Source organism: Clytia hemisphaerica, unplaced genomic scaffold (assembly GCF_902728285.1).
Source record: "Clytia hemisphaerica strain Z4C2 unplaced genomic scaffold, Clytia hemisphaerica genome assembly, whole genome shotgun sequence".
Lineage (NCBI taxonomy): Eukaryota > Metazoa > Cnidaria > Hydrozoa > Leptothecata > Clytiidae > Clytia > Clytia hemisphaerica.
This window is the reverse complement of record NW_027103595.1, coordinates 777,688-798,286: the sequence shown is the minus strand read 5'-3', so window position 1 is coordinate 798,286 and position 20,599 is coordinate 777,688. Positions and strand designations below refer to the sequence as shown.

Below are 20,599 nucleotides of genomic sequence, written 5' to 3'. Positions count from 1 at the left end.
ATGTTTGATCGTGCGTTTTGTATGGACGCGCTGATCCAATCGAGAAGGGAGATCTGTGGATTTATTTAGCTCATCCTCTGAGAATATTGATACTTCCAAGCACTTATTACCAAGGAAATCATATCCATATAAAAATTGACGTGATCCATCATATATATAAAACATATCTGATATCAAATCCAAGGACACTGCAAAATATTTTTCAGGATTAAAATCACTATTTTCCAAACTGACACGTTTAAAATTCCACATTTTAGTTTCATTAAAACGTATAAGATCAAAAACAAAACTGAATTCCTCCGTTTGTACTCCAATGATTAAAAAACGCCCATGGCTTTTCGTACTCTGTATTTTCAGGTAAACCACTTTCTCAAGGCCTGGATAAAATAGCTCTATATCACTATCATTAATCTTTATCATTGAAGTTGACGTGATTTTACCAGCAATGCAATGGTCAAGTTCATTCTTTATACATCCACTTTGGATCCGTATACACGATGAAGAAAACTTTTGAATAGTAGTGAAACGCACGAATGTTGGATCGTATATAGAACCGTGCAGTGTTCGGTTATTAAAATAATTCTCCGCTTCACGGCTCACTGGGAAGCGAATAAGACTGACTTGTAGAATCTGAGATTCTTGGTCGACTGAGAAAATGTAAATCTCAGGATTACCTTTCCTACGATCTATGTATCCATCAGAAGGACTGAAATACATGGTAAAATATTTCCCAGTAAAATCGAATCCTTTATTTTTACAATCGGTAAATAATGGTTTCTGAATATCTCCCCACATATCGTCTGATTCTAAACATCGGTCCATTGAAGATGGGAGGAATGATTGTCGTCGATTTACCAATGACATCTTTACTTCGGTTTCTTTCCACTCGAATATCAAAAGAGTCAATATTCTCTATTAGGTCAATTTGAGTCTCCCCTGTTCTCGTTTTTCTTTTGAGTGTCTGGACTCTCCAAAGATTTTCTTTCCTCTGTTTGCAACTTGATGATTTTTCCGTTAAAAAAGATTTCTGTCGAATAAACTGCGACTTGAACCGAGTCTAACATAGTATACGAGTCTAGTATAAACTCTTTTGATCGAAGACACAGATGTTATTTGTATTATTTAATTGATCGCTGAAAAGAAAAATAGAAAAAAATATTAATAAAGAAAAATAAAACATTAACGATGTAATTTAAACCTTTAATTAATAATTATCAGACAAAGAAAATTACCATCATAAAAGAACGAATGATTGAGATATGGAGCAACATGTTTTTTAATTGGCATGACGTAAATATTTAATTATGTTTTTTTGTTAATAAATTTTCATTTTTTTCGCTGCGAAATTTGATACAAGTTTTTTTCATAAGAAAATCCAAAATTTTTTGAAGCTTTCAGGTGTTCTTAATTTTTGATTTTTAAGCCTAATGTTCTTAAAATGTTCTTATTTTCTCCCATTAAGTGAGTATTTTTGTCCATTCTCCTAAGAAATCACGTGTTTTAGCACCGGTCCTTAACATTTTGGTCATCGAAGCTTTATGTTCTTACAAAAAATGTCTATTTGACAATAACGATCAATAGAACATTATCAGATGCTCGTCAAAATCTTAGTATATGCTAATATCTCGCAATGAAAATTTTTACGAATCATGTAATAAAACACTTCTCAATCCTTTAAAGTGTGAGGAGACTGGGTTCGAGCTTACAAGGATGGAATGACGTCAAAATGCCTGAAGTCGTTGCATTGATATTTTCATGAACTTTTCGAATTTCGCCTTTTTGTTTCTTTTCTTTTGGCAGTTAAGAACTATTGCCATATGCACAGTGACTTCTTATTACAAGTGTATCTTTTTCTTTTTTTTTAATGAAGAATTTCGACGTCATTACCTTGTAAATTCATTACCAGTCTCCTTTAAAGCCAACGGCACCGTTAAGGGTTGATAGATAAAAAAATCCTGAATTCAAGGCAAAAAGAAAGAAGATAAATGAACAGAAACACTAAATCTCTTTCAATGTAACCAGTGAACGTTTAACGCAAAAGAATAACTATCTATTCAAGATGATACGGTCAGTCATACACACTGACCTTTATATACCCTGGACCAAGTTTCTCAATCCCGGCCAAGCAAAATCTTTGATCGGAGTTTTTTGAAAAGTGGTACCCTAATGGCAACAATACTCAAGAGCGCTAGATCTACGTTCCCTGGAATACTTTTGATGATGTAGCGCCGTTAGACGTCAATTTTTAACACTGCAGTGGCTTCTTTACGGGTACCACTTCGAAAAAACTTTGATCAAAGATGGCGGACATAGCTTGGTCCAGGGATATATAAAGGTCAGTCAGTCATACCGCTTACAACATCTTTCATAATCTATGTACTCCATTGAAATTCAATAAGGCTTCGACTAGTATGTTCTTTTTTGTTCAACACCTCAGCCGTCAAGTTCATAATGTAGATGATTAAACCTTTTGTGAATGTTTTAAAGTGTCTCTACATATGAAATATCCAACCCCGCCAATACGATTTAGTTCAAGTTTTTTTCAAGCATGTTCATGTCTGATTTCAGCAACATCGTTTTCCCAGTCCATCAAACTAAACAAACTCAGGTTTTCATGTGTTGTATGTTTTCAATAACGAGTGTAAAAAAAAACAAAAGAATTCTCGATGGTAATATTTTTTCTTAAACATTTTCGTGGACAAACTATTCATCATACTCCAGAAAAGCCAATAAACGTTTTTTGTGCTCACCAGACAGACGGAGTGCTCTAAAACAAAAGATAAACCGATCAACAAGTTAAGAGATTTTTTATAAACGGGACGGATCATTTATAGATAAAATAAAGAAATTATTGGTCAGACATGACGTCAGTCTTGAGATAACCAATCAAATAATTATATTACGTTTGAAATGTTGCAAAATGTAAACCAAAACATCTAGAAGTACAGAGTTAAGTAAGTATATAACTTACATGACCTCCGCCCTTATGGAAGCGAACGTTCGATATGCGTAAAGGGATCGCTTCTACAGATTCGAAAACTTATGTAATTCTATTCTAAATTATTCTCAACTCCAATAAGTTTATTGTTTTTAATCTATCCGACTTTACAAAATCTCAAAATCTGTATCAAATCGGAGAAAAAAATTAGGCTACTTATCTATAATTCCCAACAAATATCTTAAGACAGAAGGATTCTAAACATTTTTGCAAGATAGAAATCAGTCCCCAGACCCAAATATCAGTGTTGAGTCCGGAAATGGCCGAGGCAGAACTCGAAGCTGACAGTGGGGGAAAGAGGGATCACCATGCGAAGTGGGGGTTGGGGGATTGTAGGTCAAGTATGTAGTGTATGGAGTATTAAAAAAAAATGTTGACTTACGTAGTGTGCTGTTTGAATGTTGAAGTGATTGTATATAAACCACTCTTGAGCGCTAGAAAAAAAACGAGGTTTATATTTTACAGCCCTGAATAAACTAAAGCTCCCTTAGTCAAATACTGTGTGTAACAAAAAAGCTTATAGAGAAAAAATAATGTATCTTTTTCGTTCGCTCGTATTGGACCTCGCTTCGCTCGTTCCAATACGTCGCGAACTCGGTCGATATTTTGCCAGAGAGACCGGCTTTTCGGTTAATAATCCATTTATAGCCCTGCAAATATAAAGTAATAAAAGTAATTAACAAGTGTATTCTATTGTTTTACATCGTAAAAATTGACCTTTTAATGATGTCAATTTCATAACTGGTCACTATGGGGAAATATTGACCGGCCACGTGACATCAATCATCCAATCAGTTTTCTTAAAAATGATTGACAGTTGTATTGCAGGGCTATAATTTATGATATGATATGCCCCTTTGCAATGTCTTCTGGCACTACATCACGGACCCAATAGCTGATTGGTTGTCAGTGACGTAAAATCAGTCAATACGTCACTTTCAACCATTCAGTTGTTGGGCCCGTGGAAGACATTGCAATGGTGCATATCATGAATTATTCAAAACTGTACCTATTTTCAGCGAGGTAGCATCAACCATTTCTTTCTGTGAAAGTTCCATTGATTTGGTATCGTTGGATATAGCTTGCTGTGTAACTGTGAGTTTTGTGAATGTCTCACACGACTGTATAAAAATGTATAAAAAATCGAACACAAGTGAGATATTTGCATGGTGGGAGCAAATTTCTAAGGACATCCATCATAGACCATTTCACAAAGCGTAACGGGTAATCAGGACCACTGCGAGCTAATAACAACTTACTATTAGTCCAAAGTTTTGAAGAATTTTGCGTCTAGCCAGCAGAAAGCCGTTATGGAGGCGCAATCAGTCCTCATTACCCATGATCCACTTCGACTGTAAAATGACTTATACAATGGCTGAGCATTAGGCTTTAGAGATAAGATTGCATGTTAAATTTTCTGGCCAAATCTTGGAGAAGATAAACATGACAAAATATCAAAATCAAGAAATAAGAAAAATGAGGTTATCTTACTTCAAGAAGAGATAACAATTCTGACACGATCGATGGAACAGTCTATAAATCAATCAAGTAAAGGAATGTGAAAAAAGAGAAGAACTTGGACTTTGAGAAGAAAACTCGGTTACACCTTTCTTTTATAAGAACGAGCTATATAAGAACATAAGGCTTCGATGGCGAAAATACTAAGAACAAGTTAAAATAATTTAAGGTTTCGTGTGCTCTAAAATACCTATTTACTTAGGAAAATCTGAACAAACATACTCACAAAATGTTGAAAATAAGAACATATTAAGAACATTTTTAGGCTTTATACTAAAACAATTCCGAACATCCGAAGGCTTACATGTTCTTACAAAAAAAAGGCGTGTATCAAAGTAAAAAAAGTTACACAGTTAATAAACCTTTTGCACCACGCCGTAAGTATCTTCCTTCAAAGAGCATGCAACCAGATTACAAAGTCCTACAACAAGAAAAAATAGTTTTATGGAAGAATACTAAACTTTCACATATGCAGGGATGGACAAGCTGGAGTTTTTACAAGCTCTTATGTGATTTGGTTGGTCGTTAAGATGTAATAAAACAATTTTGTTACTTTTTCTAAAGAGCGCGTCATCTCTATTACTTCAAATGACCAATTAGTGAAGTATCTTATAAAAACTCCAGCTCATCCCACACATGCAGGGGTGAACATTAACCCATGAATTGCCACTGGTATCATACGAGATCGCTCAAACTTTTTCGGCTCTGCACCAGCAGGTCTGTTTTTTTATCTCACCCTCACCCGATTAAAAAAGCGGATGGAGTGATGGTACTTAATGGGTCAGAGTGTTTGTCCCGTGATAAAACTCCTCTTACTCACAAACAAATCAGTGTGGCATATAAAATTCAAGAATGAGAGATTCTCTTTATATGTCTCTATACAATATTTCTTAATTTACAGGTTGCCTGAAAAAAGTATCGAGTTTGAATATGCCATTGAGCAGAAAAGGGATGTGTCTCTCCGTCGTACAGGCTTATTACAAAAGTTAGTTTTAACGTATTAATCAATAGCCCTTTTTATTACTCCCTTTCTTGCAAAATTTCACGTTATTAAAAAACTTTTTTATGCAAACACTTTGTTTAGTCGAATAAAAAATATCAAAAACGGGCCGACAAAATCAACGTTTTCTAAATCAGACTTTAGTGATAATGCATAATACTTTATAATACCTTCAATTGCCCAAATAATAATTTGCAAATTCTCAAATAAACGACCCCTTTGAATCTGAAACATATAGAAAACATATGAGATTTATTTCCACTGCTGAAAATCCAGGGTGGTCGCACTAAAAATAGGTCGAAAATCTAGGGTGGTCCACAAATGAGAAAACGAATCCACGGGAGTCCTGAAAAATCGAGAAAAAAATCCAGGGGAGTCACTTTTTCCAAAAATAACCTCATCATAGCGCGTACAATTTTTTCTGGAATAGCCCCTTGCTTATAACACTGATTATCTGAGATGCGATATATATTTTTGGAAATACAATATCAAATATGTAACTGCCGTTTTGATATGGTTGACATTCCATTTGAGACTCAAAATGGGCTGCTCCATTAAAAACCATACAGAGAGGTGGACGAACCTTTTCAATGTGTCTATACCCCCTGGAAAATGGCAAAATTTGCAAACATACCTTAAAGTGAGGGTGACGAAGTAAAATTAGTCTTTTACACCCTGGAAATTTTAAAATAACTTATTACCCCCTTGGAAAAATGAAAAAACACCCCTTGGAAACTTTTCTCTGATTACCCTCTGGAAATGTTCGTCCACCCCAGGGGATTTTATGGACATACAAGTGATACTTTTATGGACCTACCTGGTTATGCATTTAACATATATATACATTTGATATCTACATGAGCGTGACCATTAAACAATCATTCAGAACACAAAAAGTGACGATCTATTAAAATTAGTCGTTTGTTTCTTATAAAAAACGTTTAGAAACCAAAATTTCTCATCAAAAAATTGATTAATTTGGCTAAGAACATCGATGTATGCTTATTAATAGCGATTCTTATAGATAAACATGCGTTTTTTGAGCCAACAAAATTTTTTTGCAAAAATCTGCTTGAGCCATCTTTCAACTATGATGGTACCCTACTTTCATGCAAAAAATCAGAAAAAATTAATGATCCGATTTTTCATTAAGTCCAAAAAACCCGTTTTTTAGCCGTTTCTTGGCCCAAATTTGCCCAAAAACATTTTTTTTCGAAAATCGAGCTCCGTCACATTCGAGGGTTTATAGTTATGCATCTTTGTGCAAAAAATCATAAAGAATCAAAGAGCCAATCTCGAGAAAAGCTAATACCTAAGTAATTGATAATGTGCTTATCAAATAAATATCGAATTTGGCCAGTTTTTCTTTAAAAACACGCCAAGCAACCAAAATTTCATGTCTAAACACACATTCTTCAAAAGTAAGCCCTCATGAGCAAAAAAAAATCTATCTCATAAAAAATTGAGTAATTTAACTAAGAACATTGATGTATGCTTTTTAATAGTGATTCTTATAGATAAACATGCGTTTTTTGAGCCAACAATTTTTTTTTGCAAAAATCTGCTTGAGCAGGCTTGAGCCATCTTTTAACTATGATGATACCCTACTTTCATGCAAAAAATCAGGAAAAATTAATGATCCGATTTTTCACAAAGTCCAAAAAACCTGTTTTTTTAGCCTTTTTTGGCCCAAATTTGCCATTAAAACATTTTTTTTCGAAAATCGGGCTCCGTCACATTCAAGGGTTTATAGTTACACATCTTTGTGCAAAAAATCAGAAAAAACTAATGAGCCAATCTCTCGAGAAAAGTTGGTAACGAATGGACGGACGAACGGAGAGAGTTAATTTATAGGACCTCCACCCCACCGGGGTAGGTCTAAAAATGGAATGGCCCAATGATATCAGTGAGTTTGCGTATGTGAGTCTTTTGCGTTAGAGACGGGTAGCTTTCGATTTCTCTAGATCGTGACTAACTTAAGACGACGGAAAATCAGCACTTTTACCGTCCCGGATTTTGCGAGTCAAAACTGCGAGCTGTTACAAATCGTTTCAGTAACTCCGCCGTACTCAAAATGATAAATGCATAAATTCGCTTAGGAAGGAAACTCACTTCGATGAGAATGTATTTTAACCCATTGTTTTCGACTCAGTTATCTATGAATGAATCGAGCACTCGTATTTGCAGCCTGATCTATTGACGATCGCCAAAATATGTTTTTGTTCGAAACAAGACTTACATTTTGCTGAGAGTTGACAATATTCGTTTGAATCTTGGAGTTGAAATCTATTAAAAAAAAAACAAAAAAAAACTAGAATTAATGTAGGAACAGACACCTTTGAATGAAGTAAGTAAGTAAGTTTGCGACCGCAGTCGAAGGCGACCCGAAGGCTCCTTTTTCGTATAGCTGTCTACCCGAAGGTAGGGGAGGGCGCCACTGGATTTCTCCACTTGAATGAAGGAACAGGCTATTTCACAGTCTTATTATTTAATGTATAACCAGAACTGATTGCGCTCCCATAACGGCTTCCCGCATGATTCACTACGACCGTGAAATGGTCTACTTTAATCGGATTAATTTTCGCGAGATTAAATTTTTTTGCCATTTTCGCGAAAGTGAAACTCGCGAAAACGCGTGAGATTCCTGACTCGCGAAACTAAATCCACCACAAAATCTTTAAAATCGCTTTTTTGGCGGAGAAACCAGTCCAACGTTTCCATTTGTGGCAAAAAATGGCTATTTTTAGCTGTTTTCAGGCTTATTCGCGAAATTAAATCCACGCAAAATTTTTCAAAACTCTGACTCGCGAAATTAAATCCAAAAAATATCGCGATTTTTATCGCTCGCGAAATTTAAACACGTGAAACTTAACCTCGCGAAATTTAATCCGATTAAAGTATAAAGCTGTAGAGTGAAAATCAAACACTCTAAGTCTAAGTTACCTGGACTCGAAACACTGGTGGGTGCGTTTTTAACAGGCGAGAAGAGTTCTTGTGAAGCTAGATTTTTCGGTGCCGGCAATTGTTGTTGTTGCTGACGCTTCCCCATTTCTTTATGTTCACACTCGTTTTGTATAGAGATACGTTGTTTCTCGAATTCTTGTAGACATTGCAAAGAGCTTTTATTCCACAAGTGTGGTTGGTTTCCTAAGAGTAGTAAAGAATAGATTAATTCCTTACCCTGGCGCTTTAGGACCCTACTGGGGACCAAAAGCCCCCTTAAAACGCTATTTACCTTTCCATTCCATAAACTAGAGTATTATTAACTAACGTATTGTAATTTAGGACTCCCCCCCACTCAGGAGCTGGTCTATAAGACCACGGTTTCACATCGCTTCTCTAAGAGGTTTTTCATGGTTTTTAAGTTACGTAATTTCCGCCATTATGAAAGAAAACGTTCGAATCTGTTGAGGTGATCCTTCAAGCAAAAATAACATTTGCTTCCATAATGGCGGAAGTTACATAAGTAACAACAAAACATGAAAAACCTGTGTTAGGTTTATCATAAAAGTCAATCCGACATTATATGCAGATAGTGTTCGTAGTGGTTTTGGAATGTTTTTGGAGTAGTTCAGCTTCGAAGAACAAAGTGAAACCGTTTCGATCAGTGTTTTTTGTAACATGATTTTTTTACTTTAATTTTTTATATTTGAAATTTTGGCGTAACAGGGTATTTCAGAGCGATTTTGAAAGGTAAGGACTGAACGTCTAAGTGGTAGTCTACACAATAGACAGCTCCAGGCTTTTAGGCCTTACTCTTGGTCTATAGGCACTGCTATAGGCGGCCACTAGTAACCCCCACCTAGAATTGCTTATTAAGGTTTTAAAATGATAGACAACTTTCACGAAAAATGTTTATCAATGGAGATTTCCAATAAAAGAATGTTTAAAACACGCCTGATTGGCTTAGGTTTCGAAACTCTCTATTGTTTCATCAAAACCTCAGTGCGCATGGGATTTGTCCGGAGAATTTCAATATTCAAAGCATATCCCGAAGAAGGAAGACATGACGTAGCCTACTACTAGCCAGACTAAGTGGATGTTTGATGACAGCCCTGATTCTCATTTGAAACTGACCAATATTTGTTTGTTTGTTGGTTTTGTGGTGATCTGAAAATTGTTTCATACTTGAGACCATACAGTCGACTCTCGCTAATTCGAACTCAAACAGGGAATCTTTAGGGAATTTGTTCGACGAATTGCAGAGAGATTAAAATAATAAAAAATATTCTAAAAGGGTTTCTCCATCCTTGACGGGGACTGGAAACAAGTTCGAATTATAGAATGATTCAAAAACTAGAAGTTCGAATAAGCTAGAGTTTACCGTATTGTTTACAAAAATTGATAATATAGAAAATGATACTTCACTTCTGCCAAGTCTTGTTAAAAGGCACGATTGATTGCTTTTGAGCAAATAGAATTTAAAGAAAATTGAAACGCTAAACTCTCACATAAGTAATGAGATTATTATAATCATCAAACCAAAACTGATTAGAACTACCTGGAAGTGACAGCTCAAACATTTTGGATCTTCTAGACCCTTCCAACTTGCTGATGAAACAAAAGTCCATGAAAGCCAAATGCTACAAAAGAAAAAAGACGGATGAACTAATTCTGACATGGCAACTTTCTGGTCTGTAAAGTAGTTACAGCGATTTTCTGAACAGCTTACTCTTGTCTCCCGAATAGACGCCCCCCCCGCTTTTATTAAGACCCCCCGCTAATTAAATTCGAATAATTCAATATTTTATTACAGTGTAGATAGACCTTAAACTTGTTAAAATTTTATTTTTTGTTAGTATTGGTTCTTATTTTACGTGTTCATTTGTTAAAGTTTCTTTTTTGTTGTTGAAATTGATATTAGTTAAAAAAATTCTGTCTTCAAATTACCCCCCCCCCGTCGCTTATTAGAATTTAGAAAATTTACCTATCCCCCTGCTTATTCGGACCCCGCCCCCGTCTATTTGGGAGACAAGAGTACTTAGAAAGTTTTATTTATAAACATTTAAAAGACCAGGTTGCAGTTATGACGAAATTAGTAGACAAGGTATGTCAGCATTACACGAAGGTATATGATATCTGTGGTAGGGAGGTCTATTAGAGAGGTTCTACTTTATCGGGGAAAACTTCGTCGGGGAAAAGTGACGAAATTTCGGCCAAGTGACGAATATTTTTCCCCGACGAAAATTTTCCCCGGCCTTAATGCGTTTACTAAAACCAGCAAGTGACGAATATTTTTCCCCGACGAAAATTTTCCCTTACGAAGTTTTCCCCGATAAGGTATTTTGCTTTACCTGCCTTAGGTTGAGAAAGATATAGTAGCAACATATACCATAACTTGGTCTAATATCGACATCCCTCTTCTAACTTCGACATCCTTCTTTAGAGATAGTAATAATAGAAAGATCGGAATCACTGATTGACTCCTCAACTGATTCCTCAGCAAGGAAAATTAGTTTCAATCAGTGATTCCTATCTCTAAAGAAGGGTGACGAAATTAGAAGAGGGATGTCGACATTAGAATAACTTACGGTAGTGTTTTCATATCGTATGATAATTGTTGTTAGTAGGTGCATTAAAGAAGTTCTCACCTTGAGAATGATATTGGGGTGAACCATGCAATCACTGAGCGTCTTGCCTTGGTTCTCCAGAAGCATTGCGTCTAATGGCAGTTGAAGATGCTACGAAAAAATTAACATAGTTCAACTCTCTTTAATTCGAATCTTTCTATAATTCGAACTAAAATATGGTCCCCTCAGCTGGAGAGTGGCATGAAATAGTCTCTGTAGTTCGAATCTTTCGCTTATTCGAAGAGAATTCTTGGTCTATATTATTCGAGTCACTCTATAATTCGAACTTATTCCCAATCCCTGCTACAGAGTAACCATCTTTCTATAATTCGAATCTCTCTGTAATTCGAACAAATAATTTTTCCCGTCCGGGTTCGAATTAACGAGACTCAACTGTAAGGAAAGGTTCAAATAATATCAAATAATAGAAGCTCGAATTATTTGAAGTAATACGGTATTTGTTTACATGAAATACGTTATCAAATACAGATGACTCTTGCTTGTTCGAACTTCTATTATTTGAATCACTCTATGATTCAAACTTATTCCCAATCCCTGTCAAGGAGAAATCTACTTAATATACTTTCTATAATTTGAATCGCTCTGTTTTTCGAACAAATAAAACTCCCCGACCGGGTTTGAATTAGCGACTGTATAGAAAGGTTCAAATAATAGAAGTTCGAATTATTCGAAGTAATACGGTATTTTTTTTCATGAAAAGTTCTAATCAAAAAAAAATTACCTGCGAGTAGAAGACGTGTAGTAGGTTGTTGGAGAAAATCAGAACAAATAAAACCAATGTAGACGTCAAAAGACAAGACCAGATCATTGAAACGTCACAAAATAACAGGATTGAGTTTGCCAGTAATGAGCCACTATAACAATGAAATAATTTTTACTAACTAAAAGCATGGTTTGGAAGCTGATTTGGGATTAATGGGCTCCGAGATTCACTGAAAATGTTTCAAAATAGCCCAACCGTAGTAGCGATGACGATTGGTCAAAGAGAGTGGTACATTTTTTTTTGGCCAAGAGTGAATCACTGTAACTCGAGTTTTTCTATAATTCGAACTAAAACATCGGGCCGTTCAGCTGAAAAATGGTATGAAACACCGACTATAATTCGAATCTTTCTCTTAGTCTTATTTGAAGAAGGAGTGTCCCTTTAAGTCGAATTAAAGAGAGCTAACTGTACGTTAGAGAGCTTGCAAAGTTTGATAACCCACTAAAGAAACAATACACGTTTTTTTCATTGGAACAAACTATATAAGAACATAAGGCTTTGATGTCCAAAATGTTAAGAACAAGTTAAGAACATTTTAAGGGCTGTACGGACTCGGACTCTAAAAAACGCTCAATTTCATAGGAAGTTTGACAAAACTACCCATAAAATGGTGTAAATAAGAACATGTTAAGAACATTTTTTTGCTAAGTATATCCGAGGGCTTCGAAAAGTTTGGATGTTCTAATAAAAAAAAAGTGTAAAACATAAAATTCACCTGTATGAGAAATCTGTGAATAAGAGTAATAAACTTTTCGGAAGAACATCTGTAAAGAAAGAAGAAATATCCATAATTTTCGTTTAATGGGATAAATTTTCGTGGGAATTAAATTTCGCGGATTTCGAGGATTTGGGTGTCGTCCACAAAATATTGTTGATCAAAACTTTAAAATGTCAAAAAAAAACTACTTTTCAAATGTCAAAGCGTTAATAATAATTATTTCAACAACCAAAATGCATAATTAGAAGTAAAGAAGTACAAAATCGTGAGAATATTGTCTCTCAATAGTGTCATCCGCGAAATTAAGTTCCCCGAAATCTTAAAATTTTGCGGTTGAGCTCAACCACGAAAATTAATCCCCGCGAAAATTAATCCCGTTAAAGTAGATTTCTTGGAAATAATTTCAAACAAACTGAATTTTGATAAAAACAAGTAAGATTAATAACAAGAGTAAAACAGTATAGTTCTTACAGCTAACAATACAAAGGTTCGCTCAACAATCAAACGCGCCATTGTCGCAAAAATTTGGAAAGTACTGCGGTACATCCACTTTGAAATAAAATTTTTTGCAGGGTTTTTTTTAAGTGGCGAGATTGATTCTTTCGAATTATTCGAAATTTTCATTTTTAGCGGAAATAATTTTATTTGATTGCTGGGAAAACTTTTGGATTGTTAGCAGTAAGTACGAAGGCAGAATTATATGTAAGTATCACCAATTTACAGTCAGTACAAAGTATATCGAGAGGCCGTATAAAAAACTCTTTCGAATTATCGACCTTTATGAACGCTTGACAAAGCAATGTCCGTAATCTTTGAACGAAGTTTTTAAAAAAGTAGTACCCTAATGGGTCGATCTTTGTTTGATGAAATTATCCGTTTAGAAATCTTTTCACCAACTTTCAAAAAAACTTCAATCAAAGATTTCGTTAGACCGGTTACCAAAAAAATATTAATTAAATTTACTTGAAGCAATGTGAAGCGGAATAAATATCTTCAATGCCTGAAAAAAGGAAGGTAATTAACAGTAAAACTTCATGTTTGAGAAATTGGGTCAAGCTGGAGTTTTTACAAGCTCTTATTTGATTTGGTTGGTCGTTAACATGCAATAAAAACAACTTTTTTACTTTTTCAAAAGAACGCGTCATCTCTATTACTTCAAATGACCAATTATTAAAGTATCTTGTAAAAACTCCATCCCATCTCGAGAAATTGGGTCAAGCTGGAGTTTTTACAAACTCTTATTTGATTTGGTTGGTCGTCAACATGTAATAAAAACAACTCTTTTACTTTTTCAAAAGAACGCATCATCTCCATTACACGCTTTTTTTATAAGAATACACTTTATTAAGAATGTCCATGATGAAAATGGCCAAAAAATTAAGAATATGCTAAGAATATCACCATCATGGAATTTAGCAACTGAACCTAAGAATGCCATTTTTAATGCATTTTAACCAGTGGATTGCCAATTTCGATCTTAACCTAAGAATACCGTAAGAATATTTTTCGATGATTTTCGCCAAAAAGTTAAGAATATCCATGATGAAATGAAAAAACACCATTCTTATAAAAAAAGCGTGTACTTCATATGACTTATTTAATGAAGTACCTTATAAGAACAACAGCTCATCTCGAGAAATTATCTTCAAAAAATATTTTTCGAAACCGTCGTTGAATACAGTTTTTCGAGCTCAAGTGTAATTTAGCAGGATAACTATTACTTTTTAGTTAAATTTATTTCCTGTTCAAAATCAAGGTAAACAGGACATGACCAAAAGACCGAAATAAATCGATTTAGTATTTTAAGGAAAGATAAAAATTCAGAAAGTTTATTTTTTAAGACACCAAATAAAATTGTTAAGTCCAACTCAAAATAGGTTGCAACGTGGACAAAATAAAAAAAACACTGTAAATTTTGATAGAATTTGAATTTGATAACGTTTTTTACAGACGTCATGGTTCCGTATCGTTCCAAAGCAAACTGTTCTGAAACAAGCATGAACGTTAAACCATACCGGAGTGATACGAAAACGTTACGTCTGAAAATGGTCTTACATTCATTGACATGGCCAAACTTTCTTTCAGCGAAGGTAGAATGATCTTCTTGATTTGGAAAAGTTTCTTTTGCTGTAAAAAAAAAGAAACGTTAATCTATAACTGTATTTCCGGATTAGGCTTCTCATATAATAAATTTTTTTCTCCAGTAGCCGACTTTCGTGCGATATTTTTAGTTTTGTGTTTTTGCTTTCTCGCTGTAAATATAATGGCAGACCGTTATAATGTCCAGAATTCATCCTCGCCCAACAAGCCCATGCCCTTGCATAGTTTCATGGAAACTTAACTTTTTTAGACCTTTGTGGGTAATATTGGTTTTCACAACAAGAGGGTGAAAACAACAAAGGAAGCACAAAAAGGCGAGAACCTGGTGATGGGATGATAACTGTAAAGTCAAACCTGTATCGTAGGGAACTTGACTTTGTATCTTTCATCTGTGAAATATTTGATTCCATAAAATGATCCCTGAAATAAGTAAACAAGGGAAAACGTCCGTCAGAAAAGATCTCGTCGTCTCATCGTATCTCAAATCCGGGCGGAAAGTTCAAAATTAGATGAAACGTTAATGAAATTTCTTTAAAGTTAAGTTAAAATTTCAACCGCATAGATTTCTGTTCACAAACGATAAAGTTGCAACGCTGATAAAAGTTCCTCCTCAAAGGTGAAATACTTACAATGAATAAACTTAAAGAAACCATGAAACTCCGACTCCAGTAAGCACTGCAAAAGAAGAAGCATGAGAATAAAATAAGATTATGCTGTCTGGAATCTTAATTTTAGGTTTAAATTGCTCATAATTCTCTCTCATAGGTTTTGAGCAACATTGAATTAAAAAACAAACTGTTCGTACAAAATTGGGCCTACGGCAAGATTCACGAAGAAGATATTTTCTCACTAGCTTAATACTAGTCAATTCCAACTTCTATCCAATCAAAACTTCGCTGCGACACAAACCAAGGGGAGTGGAGTCAGTACTAAAATCTCAAACACCATGACGTCTAGTGACGTGGTCGTGTGCTAAAAAACCCAAAATAAGTCCTTTTGGTATTATGGGGTACAAAATGCAAGGTGGGTGGTAACCATTTAAAATTGTCAATTTGTGCCAAAAATGAGTTTTTTTTTGCAGAAATCAGCGTTTCTTTGAAAGATTTAGTCCCAAGAATACAAAATTTGTCCTGAGAAGACCACAATTGGATAATTTCTGTGTCAAAAATCAAAAAGTCTCAAAATATTTTAGTACCTATATATTAAGTGACAATGTCTATAAATTTAGTATGCAAAAAATTCTGGAAAACCCTTTTAGTACTTTAGATGGTCACAAAGATATTCTTTTTTAAGACATTAAAATGAGGCACGCCTCTTTGCTGACAAAGTAGAATTAGCAAAAGAATTTCTCAAAAAATTGTGCTCGCGCAGGGAGAGAAGTTGTCCTTTCTTTGGTTCAACAATATTGTGTAAACAGATGGTAGGATGAGATGCCTTATCGGGGAAAACTTTGTCGGGGCAAATTTTCGTCGGGGAAAAATATTCGTCACTTGCTGGTATTTGGTAAACGTATTAAGGCTGGGGAAAATTTTCGTCGGGGAAAAATATTCGTCACTTGCTGGTATTTGGTAAACGCATTAAGGCCGGGGAAAATTTTCGTCGGGGAAAAATATTCGTCACTTGGCCGAAATTTCGTCACTTTTCCCCGACGAAGTTTTCCCCGATAAGGTCAAAATGATGTCCTTTAACTTTTCATAGCAGGGGGCCAAGCCTGGGTTCCGTGACATCATTTTTACAATCTAACCATTTTTAATCTATTCCAAAGAACAGTATATTACAAGATATTTTTGAGAGGGAGGACGCGGATTAGGACTGGGAAAACTTTTGGTAACCAAAATAGTGATGCCATAGGCAAAACTGCAAGCGAAATACAGCCGCTTGAGCCCCTACTATAACTTTATCCTTACCTATCAATCGAATCTTGTATATATGATAAAACCAACGTGAAAAGTATGGTGCACATGTTAAAATAGATGATGGTTAAAAGCTGGTTCGGTCGTAAGATGTGCATCAACAAACTTGATTTCCTGATCTGCGAGTGCACTAAGTAAGATAGAAATTGGAGATTCTTGATCCACGTAAGTCATTTTTCTAAACAGAAACATCCGAAAAAAAGTTGAGTTTTGACTCCTGTCTGTTACTAAAAATAGAAACACGGTCGTCAAAATCCGGCTTTTCTAGGGTGCTTCCGTTAGAAAATATGACGTCATCTTGACTTACGCAAATCAAGAAATTTTATATTTTCTGAAGAGTTTTAATTCTTCACCCTAGAAAGTCATTTGAGGCACACAATAAAAATCTTTAGTGAGTGAAAAATGGTTCCCTGTTAGTCCTTATAAAAAATCATTGAAGCTGCGGGCCTAGTTGTTTGCGAAGGGAGTCTCTTAGCACAGCTTTAATATCTTTTTTTTGGAGGGGAACACATAACTGCACCGATTATTATCTATATTATAATACGCTTAAATCGGAACTCTCCCATTCTCGCATGAGGCTTTTTCGCTAGCGATTTTTAAATACACGGCAATTTTTTTCGCGCCTTTTTGATTGTATATTCAATTCTATTCGCCAAGTGCACTTCCATTCAAGAGAGCACATTTCTCCTTGATGGAGAAACACAAGTGACTGTGCAATAGCACTATCAGCATAATTTATAGTTTTTAACCTTTTCAGCCCGGCGGACGAGTATAGTCGTCGAGCATACGTTCCGGCAGACGTGTATAGTCGTTTTTTTGACATAGTGATCTTCTAAGCTATATTTCTCCCATTGGCTTCTTTGCTAGCCGTAGAAGTAAAGAGAAACGGAAAGTAGAGGTTCTAAGCTTTCTTTTGATATATGGTGATGTAATGTTTTGATCACGTGGTGAGGCAGCAGATTTCGGAGAAAAGGTAGAATCAAGATGGCGACCAAGAAATGGGTTTTTCAAACTTACTGCTAAAGTTCTTGGATTTTTTGACTGGTTTAGGCCACTTTTCTTCATGGAAACATTGTTTTTATAATGGCAAAACATCCAGTAAGTATATCTTATATTTTGTGTTTTGTTTTTAGCATAAAAATTCCATTTATTTGTCATTTTGACCACTTTTCTCGACAAACCATCGGAGTCGACCCAAACTTACAGTACTTTTTACTTTTTATTCAGGTTGGAGCATGGAAAGTGGACAAATTCAATGCAAAAGTGTTTTCTACACCTCATTTATTTCAAAGGAGCACCAAAGAATTTGAAAAGCCTGGATTTATGTTGAATTGCACTACTTCTTCCGCTCCACCAGCAACAGTCGATCGATCCCCGAAATTCTTGGCTCATAACGATGTCCTGATTACAGCTTATATGGATCAAAATGATGGCAGGAACCACATAACAGCCACATGGAATTATTATGATGACATTTAGCATTCCTTATGGGCAAAAGAGACCAGATTTGATAGCAATGAGTTTTCCTCAAAAGGCTTACGGTTTTTGGAAACTTCGCAACTGTCGCCGACTATGCCATCTAGTTTCACGGTAGCCGATACCCTTCAAAAGCTTCAGGAGCTAAGAATACTGACTGAAAGTGTTGTTTAGATAGTTGGGGAATACTTTTACACCATTTTTGATGTTGTAGCTGCTTCTGGAAACACATTATCATCAAAATACTTCAAAATTGTATATGTTGGATTTTTTTAGCCGAAAATCGTGATTTTTGGCAAAAGTGACCAATATTTGGGCGGCTGGTGTGACACATACAGATTTTTCTGGATGCTGATTTTTGGTATATTACTTCAAAATTATGTATAGATTGATAAATAGCCAAAGACAGATTTTTTAATTAACTTCCCCCCACTTTTTTTTGCTCTAGAAGTGAAAAATGCAAAAAAAGTGACATTACCGCAAAACGTGAAAAAAACTGTGGTTTACGTGATGCTACCATTTTTGTTGGAATATTTTATTTGGATTGGTACTTGGTCTAAAAGTTGTAGAATTTAAGTAGCTTTTCAGGGATACCTTACTTTTCTTCTAAAGATTCCTAGTTCTTGAGTTATGATCAAATAACTGAACATGTCTATTTTCTGAAAAAATGTTGCGCGCTGACAGCGTGAAAATTTAAAAAGTTGCGCGCTGGAAAGGTTAAAAAAAAAGTTTATGTCGGTTATGAAATAATTTTGATTCACATGGGAATACGTCGAAGATAAAATTTGAGTTTTCAAAAAGACATCATATTTATGATTACCCTTGAGATTAATAAAGCTCCGATGACATTTCCCTTCTATTTGATACTCTGATAAAAACATTTCAATTTAATGGACTTGACAATATGAGAAAAGTTGATGACTTATTCCCAATTCAATTATGAAATTTTTTAATCAATGTTTGCTATTTTTTGTTCTATTGAGATAGCATTGAGATAGCAAAATGAAAACGCTTTTACTTACGCATTGAGTTTAATTGTTAAATAATTGTTGACTCTGTTAAGAGGTATTGAAAAAAGGCACTCTTTATATTCCACCGTAAAGCACTGTGGTCTTTGGAGTGATCGGTGTTGCCAAGTACCTCTAATACTGAATTTGAATTTCTATTTGTTTTTTATCTTCATCCTTGCGTGAGGAAAATAATAGTCTTTCCTCTCCCAAAAACCCAAAAAAAAGCACGTTTAAAGTATGACCGATTTCTCGCGAGAAATTTTTAACTCAATTTTCACCAATATTTGCATGAGCATTATTTTTTAGCGAGTCAAGAACATTATTGTTTGAAGGTTTTCAACAAAAGAAATTATGACAAATTTATACAATTTAATAAGGAGAAGAAAAATCCGAATTCAACTAAAAATACTTTCACCATATTTTTTAATGTGCATTAATTTTAGTGTCCCCTTAAAATTGTTAAACATCAATTTTTACGAAAAAGGCCTAAATTTAAGAATATTTCTTCTCGCAAAATAAGTACATTTGTATACAAATCCCTACAAGTTTCTGAAAAATAGAAAAGCGAGCGAAGCGAGCGTATTAAAAGGAGTAAGAAGTCGTCTCGGACGACGCCGGGACGGCTAGTAGTGCTAAAACCTTTTTCAAAAAGACAATTAAATGCTAAACATACCATGTATCAATCTTTTATGTGCGGTGATTGAAATAAGTGAGGTGGCCTGTAGTAGCATACAAATCGCCAATGCTTTCAATGAAAATATTGTTGATAAGGTACCTTAACGTGAAAAAAAGAAGAGGAAAGATTTGATGGGTGAATCTACTCGATTTTAAAAGGACTTACTTTAAAGGGATATAACTTTGCGGGGATTAAATTTCGCGGAATAGGGTGCCTTCCGCGAAATTGAAACCCAATGGAAATTTGAGAGGCCTTATCCACGAAAGCAAAACTCAAAAAACGTCAAATGGACTACTTTTTGAAAACGAGGTTGAAAGAAGGCAAGTTGTCTCTCTATCAAAAAAACCGAGCAACTAACTGCGTCTGTCATTGTACGAGAGAAAATTTTTCACACGTTGAAAATGCTGAATAAAAATGAGCAGGAATAAAGTTGATAAATTACCTGAGAACATAGCAAGCGGTGACCACAAGGAGAAATTGGAGAGCATGAAATACATGCAAATGCTGGGTGGAACAACTATTAACATCCATATTCCACAAGCAAAACTCCTCCAAGAAAACTCCTGCGAACAAAATGGACATAAATAGATTTTGCCACGAGAGGAGGAGAAACCTGATAGGAAACTTCAAAGAAAATGCGATTGAAATTATGTATACCTCAGTTGATATATCTGTTTTTTGTTGGCTGGTCATGTTTTGATTTTGCTGATTTTCCAAATAATGTTTCTTTGTTTTTTTTTGTAATCTAAAATACAAGTAAAAAGGTTTTGATTATCCTAGCATAATTGAATTTCATTACAAGCACAATTAATAATTCCTAAAATCAAATGAGGATT

The 20,599-nt window shown here is 34.9% G+C and overlaps 1 protein-coding gene across 1 annotated transcript; it reads right to left on the bottom strand.

Moving 5' to 3' along the window:
* Positions 1-1,986: 1,986 nt before the first annotated feature.
* Positions 1,987-20,506, bottom strand: LOC136801616 (nucleoporin NDC1-like). Its single transcript, XM_067058256.1, has 20 exons — positions 20,421-20,506; positions 20,206-20,326; positions 19,761-19,862; positions 16,596-16,731; positions 15,318-15,363; positions 15,043-15,108; positions 14,644-14,715; positions 13,552-13,588; positions 12,586-12,634; positions 11,829-11,961; positions 11,108-11,197; positions 10,018-10,099; positions 8,460-8,663; positions 7,756-7,802; positions 5,687-5,741; positions 4,879-4,937; positions 4,490-4,531; positions 4,008-4,119; positions 3,381-3,432; positions 1,987-2,767 (listed from the first exon to the last, which is right to left on the bottom strand). Exons 1-20 carry the CDS (start codon positions 20,454-20,456, stop codon positions 2,704-2,706), a joined length of 1,605 nt encoding a protein of 534 aa, XP_066914357.1. The 5' UTR covers positions 20,457-20,506; the 3' UTR covers positions 1,987-2,703.
* Positions 20,507-20,599: the final 93 nt, after the last annotated feature.